The sequence below is a fragment of the Colossoma macropomum genome, unplaced genomic scaffold (assembly GCF_904425465.1).
Source record: "Colossoma macropomum unplaced genomic scaffold, Colossoma_macropomum, whole genome shotgun sequence".
NCBI lineage: Eukaryota > Metazoa > Chordata > Actinopteri > Characiformes > Serrasalmidae > Colossoma > Colossoma macropomum.
The window spans coordinates 14,974,339-14,994,374 of NW_023494790.1; the positions used below are offsets into that span (position 1 = coordinate 14,974,339).

Sequence of the window (20,036 nt, forward strand, 5' to 3'; positions counted from 1 at the left end):
TCAGAATCGCCCACGTCCGTATCGCGATGCATCTAAGAATCATATATATAGGGGTTAGGGGGAAACTCAAAAAGGCGGACGATCAACGTTCGACTGTTTTACGAGACTTGAGTCAGCTTCTCATTCTCCAGCTTCTTGTTCGAACTTTCCCGTTACACCTTAAATTCTGCCTGAGGCGCTGAATTTAAATGCAGCACCGTTTAAGGTGGAATGGGAAAATTCTAATGGGAAATTTGAAAGAGAAGCTGACTTCATCTTTGCAACTTTTTAGTGTTTGACAGTCTCTTGTTGCAGATTTAACTTACCAGGAAACCAACTGCAGTGCTTATAAATGCGAATAAGTCCACTCATCTCCAAATGTTCGTCTTAAATCTCTCTCTTTGCCTTTTCGTTAGCTACTGGCTAGGTGAGACTGCGTTGCTATGTGTGCTCACCAGTTCTCAGTCATTGAGAACCAGGGTTTCGCGCTATGTTGCACACGTCCCGTCTCGAAGATATTTTACTGACACAGCAGTCCCACCATTCTCTACAATGAGACCAAAACCAAAGTTATAAATCACTAAAGAAAACGGGTAGGATGGCTGTAACGTGTGCTGCGTGGACATGCACTGCCACTGGATCTTACGTCACCGTAACAGCGCATTTTATCACAGATGAGTGGCAACCAGTGTCTCATGTGCTCCAAACAAGAGCAGTGAATGACAGCCAAAAATCATTGTATCCGTAGTTTCTCATAATATTTTTCAAATGTGGCACTTCTGGTTGTTTTTTCTTCATTCCACCTGAACAGATGTCTGAAAAAAATATATATCATGACAGTGCATTTTGTGTGACTTTCTTGAAGTATCACAGTGTTTTGCCATATCACCCACCCCTGATAGTAACTGAGTGAAATATGTCAGTGGCATACTGGAATGTCCACTTGTAAATTGTATGTGTTTCAAGTGACTTCAGTATTCTAAGTAATAGGCACTCAAGAATTAGGAAAGAAATCTGCAAATGAAAGAGGAGGTAGCATATCTAGATGATCCACTTAGTTTGTATGAATCCATGCAATCAGTAAGGCACATTTTCTCCATATCCTACTGGAGTTTTTGGGATATACCCCAATTTTTGTTTCACTTTTAACCATGACAAGTCTGAAAAACCCACAGTAACAGAGCTTTATCTTTAAGCTTTCACAACCTGTAGCCTGTAAACGTGACCTCGATTACCAAACACTATAAACAGCTTTAAATGTCAATAGTAACTCATTCAGTCTTTGTTTCCTCTTCTGGCTTTTTAAACAGTTGACAGATGATTCACCTTCGTGTTGACGCAGCTCAGAACAGCAAGGATAACTGAATCATAACTGGATAGCTGGAGCAGGAAAAACTGGTTACTCTTTATTAGTCACTTTCAGCAGTTGTAAATTAAGAAAAGAAAACCACGGGTGTCGGCAGCCAAAGGTTACAGGTGTTTATGCCATTCCCTAAAATATTGAGCGTTCAAACGGAAAGTACATTTTAGTAAACTTAGACTTTTTTTTTTTTCTTTTTTTTTCCCAACTGAAGAAAGAGCATTCCTCCACGAAAGCAGTTTTTTGAACTCTCCAAACATGTCATAACTGTGGTTGCATTCGTCTTTGAGTGCGGACTGAATGGCAAACCAGTAATTCAGAGACTCTTTTCAAATCTCTCTTCACTCTTTTCCAAAATAGCCTGGACAAATGATGCTTTGTGCTTCAATATTTTTTTTTCTTTACTGTGTCGTTCACTGGGTTGTTGGTTTGTGTTGAAGTTTAAAGGCAGTTTAACAAAAGCTCTGGCCTTCATTGTGTTTAGCCGTAGTTTTGGATCTCTCACTACCCTGTAATCTAGTATTTTCGTTTTCAGATCATTTACAGAGAATCTCTGCAGTGCGTCTAAGTATTGTTAAAAGTAACACATTTCTTAGAAGGCAGTGTTTTAATCTATTACACATAATACTGCGTAATGATTCATACAGCAGTTGTTTGGCTGTGGTTGAACAAAGCCTGTTGTATGCGGACTAGATACAGAACCAAGTTGTTTTAAAGCTTGTTTTTTAGAGGACTGGGCTGTGTGAGTCCTCAGGCAGCTTTTGGACAGGAAAGGAATGATTGTCTTGGACGCAGGCCCACAAGCTGAAGCTCTCTCGAACCCAGTTCTCTCATGTTACCTCTTCTGCAAGGTAGAACGGCCCAGCTGAAATTCTGCTTACATTCTGTATACCTCTCTAATAAAAGCTGTAATGCTGATAAGTGGAATTGCCCAGAAAATTATGACAAAAAAGGCCACCTGACCTGTTTCAGATTATTTATTGGTATTATTATTGATTATTTGGTCTTATTGCTGCAGTTAGATGTAAAAACAAATCCGTTTTATGAGGTCCAGGAACCGCTCTGAGAACTGTGCATGTACCACAGCGAGCTAATTTCGATTGACAGTCGATTGTCACTGCACACCAGCGATTCCGCCCGGCTGATGCAATGCATCGATCATTCTTGGACCACTGGAGGTTCACAGGGAGGTCACCAATTAAATGTGATGCCGCCTGTCAGGCAAGTAATGCGGCCTCTGCATAGATTCATTTTACTTTGTTCAGTGAGGCTGAAAATATCACCTAATACCTCAGAGAGCCTCAGCCCAAGGCTGAGAGATCACATGATCGTCTGCGCTACCTTTTGAAATTGAAATGCTAAGGAGCCCTCTGAAAGCCTGCCTCTGCTTCGAGCTGAGGGGAGAGAGAGGGAAGGCAGAGCATACAAAGCAGGCCCTGTCGCACTGAGAGAGGTGAGGGGGGTGACAGAGAGAGAGAAAATGAACGGGAGAACGAGAAGGGGGATGGAAATTAAAGTCACGGTCATAATGATTTTCTGTTACACTCGGCTGTGTTCCGTCTCGTGCCAGGAAGAGACGTGTGATAGGATTTACATTAGGGAGCCATTCTGTATGGTATGATTAGGCATTCATCCGACCAAATATAAAGACGATTCTATGCAGGGTGGGGTTTTATAATATTCTAAAGCTTGAGCTCCGCTCTGATGGCTGCAGATGTGGTGAGAGTTTTGATATAGTGCTGCTATTCACTATTAAAATTTATAGATTTGCTATAAGCACGTGTAAGCTGCCATTCACTTCATTCTTGTGCGAAATTTCATTGAATCTCATGCTCACGAGTATAAGCGTTTACAACATGGTCTGTCTATGCTTGTTCATATGGCACAGATTGCACTGTTTGTGGATATCTGTTTACAATGTATGTAATAAATTTCCAGTATTTTTCATACAGTTTCACTTATATTTACAATATGAGCCTAAAAAAGAAAAGTCTAGGTCTAGCTATATGGAGAGTGCAGTAGAGGTTGACCGTGCCTAATCTTTCATTTTTGTGACATACAGTGTTCTTCATGCTGGTTTTGATGTAACATTTTAGTATTATGTGTAATCATTAGGGATGAACTGATTAAGCTGTCCCTAACCCTAACGATCATTGATAACGACACCTGGCTGTGACCAACACTGATACCAATAACTGTTGCTGAAGCCCAGGAAAGGTGCTAACGGATTATATCAAGGCATTTACCTCTTACTGCACCTCAGCTGAGACATAATATAATATTACTGTATAATATACATTCATAATATACATCTATGGAATATAACTGTGTAATTACTGTATAACTTAATGTAATGGATCACAATGATTCAATCCTATTAGGGCTGTCAGACAAATGTGATTAATCATGATTAATTGTTTTCTAATGTTTGATGCTGAAGAAATAATTTTGATGATGAGTTGACACATAACTAATTAGATAAGTGCATTTTCTCCTTGCTGTACCTTAGATAGGGCTGAATGATTTGGGGAACATCATTGCAGTTTTTCTGACTAATATTGCAGCTACAGTTTAAATTGAGATTATTTTCTATAAATTAAAGTTCAGGCCTGTTTTTTGTGTGTGTGTGTGTGTGTGTGTGTGTGTGTGTGTGTGTGTGTGTGTGTGTTTTTTTGTTTGTTTTTTGGCCAGGAAGGCCAGAATATCCACCTTTTCTGGCTTGAGGCCTGACCCCTGAATGTAGTGTGCTGCCAGTAAGTTGTGGTTGTGATGTCACAACACATGGTTTGGTTGCCTCTGATTGGTCTAACTGATCTAGAGGCAGTTCACAATCTCTGTGTTATGTTAAATTTCCCCACTTAAAACATAAGACAGCATTTTTGATAACATGGGCTATGATTTAAAAAATTGCAGCTCTTGCAATTTGAAACTTGCACTCTATTAAATTGCAATTTCTTTATAAAAACAAGTAATCTTTCAGCTCTAACCTTAGCTAAAGCTTTTGTTGTAAATCACAAGTGTTTTGTCCTCTAACTTAATTGTTCAGTACTTTCACATTTTCACTTTGCAGCACCACAGTACAAATAGGGCACCGAGTTATCAGTTGTTATTGCCTGTAATTCCAATATAGAACCAGTGGTAATTAGATTTTTTCTATTTTTTAGTAAATATGTAATATTGCTCACTGTAATATTGTGCACTCCTAATAATTCTGTGTAAAATATGAATGCTTTAGTAAGCGAGGGCCATCTCCCTATGCATCTCTCTTCCATGCAGGTCCGCTGGATGATGTACTGGATCGTGTTTGCACTCTACACTGTAGTGGAGACAGTCACAGACCTCACTATAGCCTGGTAAGACTGACATGCTATGCTAATGCTTCATTTGCCTGATTGCATGTGATTGGTGTCAAACTAAACAAACAAGTCATTTGATTTAGGAACTTGCTGGTGTTGTCCCACATCAAGGAATGTCAGAAACACAATCACGCTTTAATGAAATGAAGTTGCCTTTTTTAATATGGGATTCCTGAAATCAATTTGTTGGAATAGTCTTAATGAGTGCAATTATGTCATCTGATTAATAGGATGTAATTTGGGTCTCGGTATGTCTGTGGCTCTTTCTTTATGAAGGTTTCCGCTCTATTATGAAATAAAGATTGCCTTTGTGATCTGGCTCCTGTCGCCGTACACTAGAGGAGCCAGTGTTATCTACAGAAAGATCCTACATCCTCTTCTGACTTCAAAAGAGAGGGTAATTCTGCTTTTGATTCATCTTCCCTCTAATGCAAGGTGTAATACCAACTAGCCATTAGTGCTATTAGTAATATTGAAGTAATTATGCTAAGATGTTAAGCATGGCTTATCAGTCAGATTACATATAATTGAGCTCAGTGTTATCATGTTTTATTTGCCCAACAAATCACATTGTGTTGGTTGGCTTTTTGTTGTTTTCCAAGATTAATACTTCCTTGCAGCATGTTAGTTAGGGAGTACTTCTAGTAGTTTTGAAGTAAAAGGTAGTTCAACTGTCAGAGCAGGGAACATGTGTTCTGTGAGATCAGCACCAAATAGACATTGCTAATTGGCATTTTTGCATGTGAATAAATCAATTTTTTTTATCTATATATTGCTCTTACCAAAACAACCCACAGATTTTGTCACCTCAGTAAGCATATGTATTCATGTTTTGCGTCGAATAACACTAAGAAACACAACCTTGTCACATTAAAGTTGTCATAGGGTGGAAAATGTTTCAGATAAAACTAGCTACACACCCAGACTTTCTGTTGTCAGTTTTCACTCTGTTAAATTATGTAGAAGGCATCACATTGTCGATGTTTCATTGAATGAGTGAATTATGTTCTCTCTACAATTTTGTGATATAAATGACAACTGTAGTTTAAAATCAGGTGACCACTAGTGTGTCTGCAAGCCCCTGTCCCAGACAGGATGTTTGTGCTGTTCCTTTTTTGTGTCTGTTTACTATAAACCCATCACTCTCACTCTCTCTGTTGTGCTTTAAGGAAATTGATGACTACATTGTTCAAGCTAAAGAGCGCAGCTACGAGACCATGCTGAACTTTGGCAAGCAGGGCCTAAGTATAGCAGCTACTGCAGCTGTCACTGCAGCTGTCAAGGCAAGTGCCGAACTGCATGTTCGTGTTGTGTGTGTATGTATGAAGGTGTGTTGTTTTTAAGGGCGTGTGTATTTGTGGACTTCAGCCAACCTTTTGTTCTTGTGCCTTTGTATTAGTAATGTGTGTAGTTTTGCACTTTGTATGTATGTCTTTTTAGACCAATGCTCATTTTTCTTTTTTTTTTCCCTTTTTTCCTTCCTTGTTGTGTCAAAAATCGACACGATCTCAAGCACAAAGCCCTGGCAAAATAGGAATAGAGCATCTTAATGGTCTTCATTCATAGGGAAATGTCAGCTTTTTCAGCATTTAGCCAAGAGCAGTCTGTAATCAGGCTGATATCTTAATCAAAAGCTGCTGATTTACCCATTGTCCTGACACAGTTCCCAGCCAGAGGAGGAGCAGCAGCAAGGGAAGAGCATCCTTTTGAAACAAGGAGATAGAGGATGGTGCCCATATTGTTCATTTTTTATTATTATTTTATGCTACTGATCATTGTTTCAAAGGATGTTTTTTCTTTCTTTCTTCTCCCTTTCTTCCTTTTTCTCTTCATGTTTTCATCCATCTTGAATCCTAACCTTGGTGTTGATCTCTCTCTTCTTACTTTGTACTGACATACTGTCCCATAGGAACTCTGCCCTACTGCTCTCTCCAGTGGAGGTAATGATATACAGTCTACAGCATGGGAAAGGATGTGTCATTTACGCAGATGTTCATATTTTTTCCTTTTTTTAATGCTCTTGGTTTTTGTTTTTTTGTCCTTCTTTTTCGTTTCTTTTCAAACCGACTCACACATATGCAGTTAACCACTAATGATCTCCCCATAGTAGTACAGTCTACATCTGTTCGGTAAAGCTCATTGTTCATTTACCCTTGCATACTCCCTTTCAAAGTAATAGCAACAGGTCTCCAACTTTCAGGGGTTTTTTGTTTTGTTTGTTTTACACACACCTGTTAGTCCATGGACTATTGAGGTTCACGTTTTATTCATGAGCATGCATGCTTATTCTTTTGAGTTTGCAGTAATTATTATGCACAGCAAGTTGTATGTGTGCAGGTATGCATGAATACTGCTTAACCTTGTGGGCTTTCTTTGTCTTCAGGGGCAGGGTGCCATCACAGAGAAGCTGAGGAGCTTCAGCATGGCTGACCTGACTCAGATCCCACAGGATGAGGCCGGCGGCCAGCTGTACCCAGCCTACTCCAGTTCCAACCCAGCCAGGAGAGGCGCAGGCACCACCCAGCCCGACGGAGCCGGTACTATCTGTTAGCTTACTGTAAACTCTGGCTTTAATGATTAACCTCGACACTTCTCTTGAAACGAATCCTTCTGTTAGCTTTCCAGCTAGAAGTGCAAGCTATTGTTTCTCCTCTGCTGGTGGTCTGTCGTTCCACGCTGCCTTGAAGATTAATTAGTGCCATCAATGTAGGTGGTAAATATGAACTCCTAGGTTGGCATTCCCCACGTCTAGCCTCGTCTAGCATGATGGAGAGCGTTCTATGCTGCAAGTATAAACCCACAGTGCTTTTGCGAGGCTATTTTCACCAGATCTAGCAAGCTCCTGGAAAGCGCCATCATTGCCTTCCACTCCATGCTCTTGCCAGCAAATGGAATGGATTTTTTATTTGTCTCAAGCGCAAAGAGGGTAATAAGCAAAGGCAGCACATTCAGAGCATGAAAGGTCTAGTGGAGCCTTGTGCGAAGATGTGGTCAGGGGGGGCCCACTGTCTGAGCAGAATACCAAATGCACTCTATCTCAGTATGCTAATGTGCTGGTCGTGTTTGAAATTCCACCGGTATCCAGGTCATTTTCATCTCGATGGCAATGCAGCCACAATAAAGCGAGCTGCTTCAAAATGCCACTGCCTTTCAGGAGACAGAAAGAAACAGCCAAGGTTGTCTGCCGATGAAGCAAACAGCTAATTGTGGATATTTTTTCTCCCCCATTTGAAAAGAGAAAGGAGAGACAAAAGGGGCCTTAAGTGTGTCATTCAGCCGGCTGTCATTAACAGCCCTGTTTTGATGTTGGTAGAGCAATAGGGGTCAGCTGAGGGAAAGCAGTCAAAGTGCCTTTTTATGGCTCTTTCTCTTTGTTCTTCGCTTCAGACACTCACCCCCCCTCTCCTGCAGTTGGTCACATTCCTCTGTCACACGAGGCCTGAGGTCTTGTGGCCGTTCAGGACGAAACGGTGCCAGCTATTATCAGATATAACAGAAATCCTAAACGTGGAGTATCACAAGGCAGAATCCAGTTTGTATTGCACTTCAAGTAGCCTTTTTTCGGTACTCTGAGGCAGACAGATTTGCTCTTGACATACAGTGTTAGAATGCAGTGAAAATGTCAGACTACCCTGTTGCTTATAATGGCTCAGGTCCATCTGAAATATTTCTATAGGCACAATAATTCCAAACCAACTTTTGATTAGATTTTTTTATAGCTTGTGTCACAAATTGCTAGAATAGCTTTGGAAAATGAATTGTACTTTTCCTAAATCCAGTGGAAGTTGTTCTGTTTCACTAATGAAAAACACTTGTGGGGGTGTGGAAGCGAACAAAGAAAGCTGGTGGTTGGGGAGGAGACTGGTTTCTGTATCACTTCCACCCCCCTGTGGTCAAAAGGTAAATGTATAAACCCTTAAATGTATTTACAGTCTCTGTGCATTGGATTTTGGTATATGGTAAAAGCTTGGCCATATGGTGGGAATGGTAGAGTGCAGTGGGCTGCAGTAGTGTGATTTGGCTCCCTGGTACAGACTGGCCTTGCAAAGCTCTGTCTGAGCTGAAGGAGAAGGCCGTGCCAGGAGCGGCCTGAGACTAAGGCGAAGGGCTGCAGCCGCTCAGCTCTCTCTGTCTTGTTCTCTCTCTCATTTTCTCTCCCTCTCCCTCTCTTTTGCTTTCAGGACTGTAAAGTCATTTGGTCAATCAACAAGTCTGATTATAGAAAAACTCAATGTGTTTTTCATTCACAGATCTGTCAGTGTTGGTGTTTCTTTGCACCATAAAAGAAGATATTACACATGGCACACTGTCCATTGAAACATTTTAAAGATGTTAAAATGCCAGTCATAGGTTGTTAATGCTCATGTTGCACTTGCATTGTGCAGTCAGCTAATGTGATAGGCTAGACCAAATGTGACCTATCGCATATTCTCAAACAGTCTAAAATATGAACTCTTTCTTAATAAAAACATAAGGTAACATTGTTTTTGTGCTAGCATAAAATAGGCCTTGTGACATGCTCAAAGCATTTGTTTCAGTCTTCATGGCTGCTGTGGAATCAAATGAATTGCTCATGAACTTTAACCTCCTCCAGCACTCCTGAAGCCAGTTTTAATCCAAATATGAAGCGGTGTGTAGAAGCAGAAAGCATTTGCTAGTGCCCTCTTGCAATAAATAGCATGTCTTTATTGACCGTCAAATCAGTATAAACCTGCATTGCTGTTCATAAATGCATTTGAGCATAGCTTTTAACTTGTGCAAGCTAAATTGCCTTGTCTATCCCTAGACTATCTCAGCTGTTGGTTACATTTAAATACCTACATGTTAAACAATGACATTTCCTTAATGTTTGTTAGAAAAAGGTAAGCATCTTGCCACAGTATTTCATTAACTTCATCTCTGTAAGCATACATTTTCAGGTAACTCTTCGCTAAAGGGCAGTGTTCATGAGGTTATGTGACATCACATGTATAAACACTTTTTGGGTGAAATGACATTAAAATTAACCGTTATGGTAACTGATGCTTGTTGAAATAATACTTTATGAAAGCTAATGTAAGTGTCATGTAGCCTTATGAATGATTCAGTAGTGTTAATTTTTTTTTGGGGGGAAATTTAACTGCTGTTAACTGCTATGCTTGCACACCAGTAGTAGATGCTCATAAGATGATACCTATATGTTTGTTTCTTCCAGAGTATTACCAGTATGAGCCGGAAGAGCGGACAGATGAAGAAGGCGAGGCTGTATTCTCTGAAGATGAAGCTGTGACACAGCGTGGTCTCAGACGGTCTCAGAGCGTCAAAGTGTCCCGCTCCAAACTACGCAAAGATGTACGAGTCTTTGATATTAGTGACTGACATGGCATTGTTTTGAATTTGTGCCAAAGGCACACTTAGCTCTGCAGTATGGAATTCCTACTAGAATTTAATGCATCTGGCTTTATTTTTCACATGCTCTGTAAGATGATCTGGAACATCTGGATTAGTTGTGTTAGATTAAGTTTAGATTTGGGTCTGTCAGTCTTTCCTTAAACAACTGTGGTGATCATAATTGTACATAATCTGTGTGGATACTAATTTTTGTCATAACTGCCACAACTGCACCTAATGATCCCGTATCCGTTGCAGGCCCGTTATGGATCTCTGAAAATCAAAGGGAGAAGGAGGCCAGCACTGAACCCCATGACATACGCCAGCACTGAAAACTGACCAGTGACTACTGACCCAGAAGAGCTTTATCTATAGAAACCTAATGTGTTAATATTCACCTCTTCTCTTAATGGCTGTGGGTTTCATTCTCATGCTGAAAATCCAGTATGTTTTTTAATGCAGCACAAACACAAATATTTATTTCTGAATATTGAGTGTAATCAAATGCAAGTGTGAATATCATGGTCAAATATGTAATGTGGAATTTCAGGGGCTTTTCTACTTGTTGTAGGTTTTTTTTATCGCATGAAATGACCTTTTAGTATTTTTATTGTACTAAATGCACAAAGCTAGAAGTGAATTTCTTTGGATGTGGGTTTTGTACTGTGTTGTTTTTGAGTCTCTTGTGCTGCCTTGTTATTACCTATTTTAAATTAGATTTTTCCAGTTGCTAATTACATAGATCTTGATACTGACACTTGAATACAATCAGACCAAAAGTGCCCCTTACCATTAAAGGAAAATAATACTAAAGGGAGTGAAGGGGACTCGGGTTAAATATTTGGTGAAGGTTCCGTGGTTGCTCTTGCTGATGGTACCTTTTTGTACATTTTGAACCTTTGTTATCCGGATGCAGAATGTACCCTGGTCTCAGAAGAAGACCACATGTTTTCTTCATATACCAAAGTGTTATAATCCACTACATCTGGTTCAGGTTGAATCCAGATGGAAGTGTGGAAATGCTTGGCTGAATGTTTAGTTCTTAATTAATGTGTTGGTATGATTGAATAAACTTCTGAGTTTGCGGTCAAATTGTCCATAGTTTTTGTTTTTTTATATTTCTTTCATATTTCTTTAGTTATTTGATTGAAAGGGGTATTAAATATTATAACTGAGCTCCTGTTGAGCTGCATTATAGAGTAATGCTCATTCTTGTCCTGCATAGCCCAGACACTAATGCTGAGCTAAGGCCTTGTGCCAAACTCTACCACCCCAGGGCAAAAAATGTTATCTTGGCAAGTGAAATGATCCTAAATCTAGTCGATAGGTCTAATATTTTTCAGTTTAAGATCATTGTATTTTAAGATTAGCTTATTTCAAGACATTTTTACTTGTTTTAGTGATTTTAGTCTGATTATCTTACTGTATTGCCAGATAATTTGGCTTGTTTCAAGCAAATTTCCTACCAGCAATATTATCTATCAGTATAATGAGATAAAAATGATCATTTGCCTTATTAAAATCACTTAAGTAAAACATGTCTAGAAATAAACTAAATAAACTTACAATAAGCTTACAACAATCTCAAAGTGAGAAATATTAGATATGCTGACCAGATTTAAGATGGTTTCACTTGCCAACCTGGCTAACCAGGAACACTACAAATCAAACCCCAACCACACTGATCTAAACCCAGTGATCAGATACTGAATACCTGGTGTAATGTATGTTAGAACTGGTATAGAGTAAATTTATGGACTGTGGTGGTCCCTGAGGAGTGAGTTGGGAAATGTTGATGTGATTAGGATGAATGGAGGAGTTGGCTTCAGAAACAGCCTGACAGGGAGATCTGTCAACAAGGCTGTAGCTGTGTATGCACCACACTTCTCCCAGGCCTGCACAAGCCTGTGAGGATTAATAAGCCCACATCTGAGACATCTGTATTCCCACTGCTCACTACAGCTTGCTGAACCGTGCTCTGTGTGGCATCAGGTGAACAATGGGAGGTGGTGATTCTCTGTGAAGTCCGGGCTCCGAGAACTTATCTTTCAGCCAGGAGCTGAATAGGTGTTTGTAAAGATAAAGGCGCAGGTGTGCATGAAATGAATTGCCTGTTATTTATATGAATGGATACCGTGCTGATCAATGTGTGCATAAACTGATCAGCCATAACATTGAAACAACCTCCTTGTTTCTTCTCACTTCTCCACATACCATATAGGAGCACTTTCAAGTTCCACAATTACAGACTGTGGTCCATCTATTTCTCTGTATCTATGTTAGTCTCCTTTTACACTGTTCCTTAATGCATGGACAGCCATGGGACCACCCCAGAGCAGGTATAATTTGGGTGGTGGATCATTCTCAGCACTGCAGGGACACTGACGTGGTGGTGGTGTGTGTGTTGCACTGATACGAGTGGATCAGATTTAAAGTTTAAACACTGTGTCCACACACTGTCCACTCTATTAGATAATTATAAAAATAATAATTACAATAGTTTTTATGTAAATAGCACATTTCATGGTGGTGGCAGCTCAAAGTGCTTTGCAGACAGGTGATTAAGCTTAACAGTAATACAAGAAATTATAAGTATTAATTTAGAATCATATAAGAAAACGATTTTTGTTGGCCATGCAATGGCAGGATATTTTTGGTCGGTGAATTATTCTCAGTCCAGCAGTTACACTGAGGTGTTTAAAATCTGATCCAGGTAATAAAGGCCTCCAGGAATATCTGAATCAACTCAACACAAACTTATTCTGGTTGATCATTGTTTATCTTATGATGAAACATGACCCTAGTGGGAGAGTGAAAGAGCCTCCCCACCCCATCCCCCCAAATGAAGTACTTTTAAATATATTAAAGCTGTTAAGCAATTAGACATTGTTCGAAAAAACAGCATAGGCCAACATTCCTGGTCACCAGCAAAACCAGCATACTGTTGTTGTGCAAAGAAAAGTATTTCCAAATGACTTCACAGGAGAAGGCAAAACCTTCCTTTATTTTTAATGTAAGTTAATATCAATAGATTTTCCAGCAATTTTGGAGCATTTTCTATTGGTCCCTTTATTATGAAATTTACACAGTGTGAAAGGTAGCTGCTGTGCTTAAATGATGTAGAAAACCAAAAATCAAAAAAATGGAGATAACTATTTTTTTGTTTGTTTGTTTGTTTGTTGTTTTTTGTTTTTGTTTTGTTTTTGTTTTGTTTTTTTGGACATTAACAATATGTTGGGTTTTGGATGCTGTTATGCTGGTCAGTAACAGTAGAAGTTATAAGGCTGATAAACAGATAAACCAGCTTATGTTGTGTTTTAGATGCTGGTATACTGGTCAACGGAGTTGCTCATTGAGTCTTTTTCTATTCCTGACCACTAGATGGCAGGCTTTGTCTGCGCTTGCATTTCTGCAGAGTCTGGCCTTAGTGGTCCATGCCTATGAACCTTAAGCTTTGCGACCCTTTGTCACTGAAATCAGGCTATTCCCAGGTCAGCTGGTGTAAGAAGTGCGCTCTGCTCACCGCTCTGTTCTGCTAAAGCCTCTCAGAGGTGCTGTAGTTCCTCTGAACACGCTGTGTCAGCACTAGCTTAGCAATAGTGCACAAAGACACGACATAAATCATTCGGCTCAGTGTCGCTGGCTGTGTTAGCTGGTTCTTTTTTAAGACAGCAAGGAGCAACTGTATCAGTTTTAGACTAGGTTATGGGGTAGCGTTTTTTTTTTCATTGTTCTCGTTTTCTACTTGCTTTTTGTTCGTACAAGTGTTTGTTCGTCTCAGATGCAATTATTGTAGGTGTGCAATAGTGTAATTTGATAATATGTCCACCAGGTGGTGCCACAACAGCACGTTTAACACTCAGAACTGCAATTCTTTATCCAATGTGCTTTACTTCACTACCAACCCTTTTTTCTCAACCTCTCACTAGACCAGTAAACAACAGTACAAAAGCCCCACCTACTACAAAAGCTTTTGCAACAGTAAAATACTGCAGAGACTTTCAGCACCTAAATAGTTCAGCTTTGATTTTCTTGACCAAACCTGCTTATTTTTATACCACAATAACTTCTAGTTATTGAAGACTCTTAACACACACACGTCTGGAAGCAGGCTTCTTTCCGGCCATGGCTGTCCCTCGAGGTTCTGACCGGGCTTTGACTCTGCTTTCTGCATGCTGGGAAATGCTCAGCATAATTCACAGCAGTGGAGAACACTCAAATGTAGGGGTCAGCAATATGATGATTAGTTAGTAATATTGTGTTCAATTACATCACAATGTTCTTTTCTTGGGATATCATGGATGTCATCAGAACTTGAACACTGAACAACTGCATCGGTCATAAAAATGGATTTTGACCATCAGCAACAAGCAGTAGTAATGACATAGTAACAAGCATTCTAAACCCTATTAAGTTCAGCTCACTCAAATGATATCACGTTAGAATAAGACTACCCTTACACTGTTAGAAATAAAGGTACTGTGCAGGTACATTTTTCGTCACTGGTATATTACTGATACTCTGTTTAAGAGGTTATAAAATAAAATACATAAATTACTTAATTAAATAAATTGTATAAATGAAGAGGTTTTTAATTTTAAAATATAACATACGCTAACCACAGCACTGAGAAACACTACTGAGTTGAGAGCATATGTAAGCTGTTTGCTACAACCAAACTGAGTACTTAGCAGAGACACAGTTAGCATACCTAAAACATGCAAGTGCATCCAAACTTGTATTTAACCTAACATAACGTGAACATGTTGTTCATCATGTTGTTGTTGAACATCAAGGAAAAATACGAGCTAATAAACGGAAATATACTAACACGCTAGGAATTCTGGGTGACTCCACCCTGTACTCTCTTATTGCTTGTCTTTTTGAGATGGATGGATTTAGCAGGAGTTTTTCGGAACAAGTCACATGTCTTTACGTATTAACGTCACATGCACAAGCTCAAAAAGAAGGTCTGACTCGAGGTTTAGGTCTCAAATGCAAAATTAACATTATACAGATGAAGATATGCTGATTATAGTTAATAATTCACTCACATACCTGGAAGACATGTCCTTCACCAAGTTCTTTTCAACGCACTCACAATTCACAAGTCAGATTCATCCGCTTGTGAGAGTCCGAAGCACAATTACATTATTACATATTTCCACCAGAGAGGTCTCCAAACCCCAAATTTTACATAGTGTTGCTTTATGCACTAACTGCCTCTGTTACTTCTTAAATACTTTGGTTTTGCGTATTTTTAAATCTGGCACTTCTGCTTTTCTGGTCAGTTTTGTCAGGTATTCCCATCCATATAGAAGTAGCGAAACAAACTAGAGTTCCTCCACCATCTTGGTGCAATATACAAGGCCTGTTTGCTGCACCACACAGCATGACCAAGACAACACAGAAGACAGAATAAATAAGTAGTTTACAAGGAGTATCCATAGTTTCAATACTAGTACACAGTTGTGAAAAAAACTAGGCTGAAAGCTCAACAACAATCTTGCATTGTAAAGATGCATCAGTACATCATGATGCAATGATCTGAAGGTGGCGATTGAACAGGATCAAGTTAGAAGTGTTATGTTAGGGTAAAATGTTCAAAAACCATGTCTCATTTACAATTCTTGTGCTATTTTCACACTTTTTCAGATTGTCTACATCACGGATCACCAGTCATATCCGCTAAGGGTCGATGTGGCTGCAGGTCTTCATTCTAGGCAAGCAGATGCACAGCTGACACTATTCGTTTAATAGGTTGGTTCCCATCTATGAGTGTTTAGCAATATGAGGTGTGCTCCTGCTTGGTTGGAAAGAAAACCGAAGCCACACTGGCCCTTTGCGGATATGATTGGTGACTTCTGATCTATATAATACCAATATGTAAATAATTCCTGGAATGTCATTTGTGTTTGTATTCATTTTCATTGCATTCATTGTATTCATTTGTGTTTGTATTTCATTGATTTATTCATTTGTATTCACTCTGAATCATATCAATATATTTGACATTTTATGATGCATTAAATAGTTACCTAAAAAATCATAATTTACTTGAATCCATGTAAAGAAGGAGATTTACACAGTGCAATGAAGTAACACCCAGGAGAGGACAGCATCAGATACAGTGTAATGTACAGTCATACATTTGGCAAATGTCAATCAACGTGTCTGGTTGATTTTCTAAGCGGAAAAAAAGGACATCCTATAATGGGAACAAGCTTAAATATTACATTTTTTGCACATTTTAAGTGCAAAATTCCAATGGGTTTGCTGAGTTTAACTTATTGGGAAAAACGGTGCACTTAAATGTGCATTCTTCATAAAATGTTTGGCACCCAAACATTTGTATATGACTATGTAAGAATGTGAGTAGTGCAGAGCATGTAGCCATAGACTAACCACGGCTTTGCCCTGCAGGAGTCAAAAAATTACTTATGTCAGACAAGCGTTTTATCAAGGAGAAGCTACCAAGGTTTGTATACTCAGAAAAAAAGACACTGGCGGCAGTGTAAAACCACTGCTGGCACGTCAGTGAGGAGCCCTTGCTGAACTGACAGCTGTTTGGGTTCCCTCCCATCTGCGTTTATCTCTTGCGGAGAGTAGATGCAACAGCAAGCGATATGTGGCACATGTTTATGGCTGCCGGTACTGAGGAAAGGGCATTACACGGAGATCCATGTACCGCACACAAACACACAAATACTAGGAACCAAAACAAGAGTTCATAAACAGGTTCAGGAAAAGGTCAGTCACACACTTAACACGCACAGCACCATCAACCGCTGCTCACAAAATGTTTCCTTAATTGTTTGAATTATACGGTAGTTGTCCCCTTTTTTCTGCTTCCCACCCCCCTCAGTAGCCCCCTTGACCCCTCAAAGACCACTCAGATGGGAGGGAGTATGTATGTGTGTGTGTGTGTGTGTGGTGTGGGGGGAGGGAGGCTAAAAGGGGCAGAGCGATAGCTACGCTGACCCATGGCTGAACTTTCTGAGACTTCCTGTTGCTGCAGTAGACAGTATGTATGTGTGTGCGCTCTAGAAAGGTGCAGATTGTGGCATCTCTCCTTTCTTTCTCTCATTAGTCCACCACCGCACACTATCTCTATCTCTATCTGTTGTTATTGTTGCCCTGTTATCAGGCCACTTCGGGGGTAACAAAAGGTCAGTTTTCCTTATGTGGCAATCGCTGGCTACCTGTAAACCCTTTTATTACGCCTCACATCAGCTTAATCGAATCTGAACAGATGTGAATGTACTGTTAAACATATTTAAAAATGGGAGCAGGGGTGGAAATAAAGGCTGACCTTCTATCACAAGGCTTACGCGAAAATGGAGCATGTTCTGAGGCAGACCACTTGAAGCAGTTAGTGAAGGCCTAAGCAAACAGAGGTGCCCTTCAAAGTGAAAGGAAGCGTCATAAATCCAGTCCGCCGACAGCAGACAGTGCATCAAGTCAGCTCCTGCAGGACGCTGCTCCACCCACACTTCGCCCCATACGAGCAGCAGGCAAACAAATAAAGCAGCAGGCCCCTGCACAGGTGAAGGCCTCTCCTGTCCTGCTTAGGGATGGGTAGCAGTAGCAGTAGCAGTAGCAATATCTCAACATTACCAAAAATTCCACAGTGTTCAGAACCAGGTACCAGGGGGTTTCCCTACTTAGTCCTGTTCCCTTACATTTTTTTTTGGCTCTTTTTGATATGTCCAAATGGCCGTGTTTCTACCCTGACTCACACTGTTTGACAGTTTTGTCCAGCGGGGCTGGGAGGGATGCTGAGACGACAGGTCGCAGGGCCGTGCAAGGCGCACTGTGCAAAAGTGCGAAAGTTCAGATAGGCTGTCATTTGTGTGTTAAATGGGGAAGCACCTTGTGGTTTTGTCGCTTAACAGGAGCAATCCATGTCCAGCCAAATGGAAGTATTTTACTCTCTCTCTCTCTCTCTCCCTCTCTCTAACACAGCTGTTCTTCACAGGCCTTAGCCTGATGGCTGCCAATAAACTAAAAAAGTTCACATTCCCAAAGGCGACGGGGTCGAGACCTCAAAATAAAACGGACAAATCTGATTGTGGAATCAGCCTGGGCCAGAGGGGGTGAGGGTAAGTGGAGGGCAGAGGAGAGAGAGGCTGAGAGAGAGGGATTGCCCTGTGTGGGTCTCTGAGAGGTTTCCTGTGGTTGTCCCTTTGTCGACCTCCCCTCCCCAGAAGAATGAGAGGGCAGTGTGTGTGCGTGTATGTATGTTTGTTGTGGTGATTGGGGTTAAGGGCCACAACAGGGCAGTGCAGTCTCACCTGTGCCATGTTTATCTCACATCCATACACTTGGAGTACAGCAGGTGCTGCCAGCAGAGGACAAACTGGAAGAAGCTCTGGAGCTAAAGGGAGGCTTTAGGTGGGATGGAAGGGGGATGGAAGAGGGACGGGAGAGTCCAGCTCAGGCATGCGGACAGCGATGTGAGGGCCAGGGGAATGAAAACATTGTCAAAGGTGCATTGCTCACCCCTCCTTGCATCCCGCTGCACTCCTGCCTGCCGGCTTGACCCGATCTTATCAGTCGTTTTCACACTCTCCGTGGCTTCTGGTTGTAATTACACCATGTAATGGAGCATCCTGTCAGTGGTTCCCCCACACTCAAAGCCCCCTTATCTCACTGCCCGAGCGGCCACCAGAGGCCCTGTTCCCAAGGCTGCTGTGACGGGCACGTCAAAAATGTCAGAAATCAACAAAACCCAACATGAATATTCATATCAGGTTTTGGAAAGATCAGTCATTGTTTCTCTAATGTTTGTCAGGTTTTGGGTTCAGACTTCACATTTGGGATTCTCATAAGCCTGCATTTGCTCCTGTATTTCTCCTTACTTTTATTACCTTGAACAGTTTATCTGGCATGCTGGAGACACTCTTGTTGTCAGTAGCAAAGTCCACAAGGTCAACAGGTGATGCAAAACATCATGTTTGAGTCAGGTACAGACAAAACTGTGTCAAGCTACAATCAGGTTTAGACTGTATTTTGTTTTTCTACTCTTGGTTTTGGACAGAAATCTTTTGGGCTACAGCTGGGTTTGGAGTGAATTTGTCAGGATCATACTGAATTTTGTTGGGCTACCATTCATTTCAGAGAGAATTTTGTCAGGCTACAGTTTGTGGGGTTACTGTCAGCCTACAGGATTTTGTTGGACTAGAATTGGATTTAGACAGAATTTAAGGAGGACCTTGGTTTGGATAGAAATTTGTTAGGCTATTGACTGGTTCAGGCAGAATGTAGTCAGTTTTGTCAGGATATCTTTGGGTATGGACAGAATTTTATCAGGTTACAGTCTGGATCAGACAGACTCTGGGTTCAGGGTGAGTGGTGCTTGCTGCAGCATTGCAGCAAGATGATTCTGTAATGAATCAGATATATATGGTCGCTAGGCTGTTTATTCATAGAATGAATGCACCCCCACCAGGAGGAAAATTCAAGATACACATCACAGAACTTTTGTTTTGGGTTTGGAAAATGAATTTTACTGACCTTGGCAGCACGCTGACTGGACATTTTACTGACCTCCACAAAACCCAGGCCAAAATCATCATATCGCTGCTGTCGGAAGAAAACCTTATATTTCCAAAATGAGAACTTTACAGGAGAAGGAAGAAACATACTTTACTTTTAATGTAAGTCAATGGAACCAGACTTTTTTCCAAGTAATTTTGGGTCATTTCTTTTGGTCCATTCATCATGATTTACACACAATGTAAAGGACAACATGTATTTTCAAATCGTGTCAAAAACTGAAAAAGGACAAAAATGGAGATACGAGGTTTTCTTCTGACAGCAGCGATATGCTAAATCTCTTGATTTGAAGACACTGTGGGCAGGATGCTGCTATGTCTTGGTCAGTTGACTGGGCAGGATTACCAGCAGTCTCTTGGTTGAATAGGGTGGGTGGGGTGTCAGTTTAGTCACAACATAGGTGGTGGTGGGTT

The 20,036-nt window shown here is 40.6% G+C and overlaps 1 protein-coding gene across 1 annotated transcript in view; it reads left to right on the forward strand.

The window, feature by feature from the left end:
• The window catches only part of reep3b (receptor accessory protein 3b), a 30,414-nt gene extending 19,257 nt beyond the window's left edge, over window positions 1-11,157 (forward strand). The window contains exons 3-8 of the mRNA XM_036572268.1: window positions 4,616-4,692; window positions 4,972-5,092; window positions 5,865-5,978; window positions 7,079-7,232; window positions 9,890-10,026; window positions 10,324-11,157. Of these exons, the coding sequence (XP_036428161.1) occupies window positions 4,616-4,692; window positions 4,972-5,092; window positions 5,865-5,978; window positions 7,079-7,232; window positions 9,890-10,026; window positions 10,324-10,404 (684 nt within the window). The 3' untranslated portion in view covers window positions 10,405-11,157. The remainder of the gene's footprint in view (window positions 1-4,615; window positions 4,693-4,971; window positions 5,093-5,864; window positions 5,979-7,078; window positions 7,233-9,889; window positions 10,027-10,323) is intronic.
• Window positions 11,158-20,036: the final 8,879 nt, after the last annotated feature.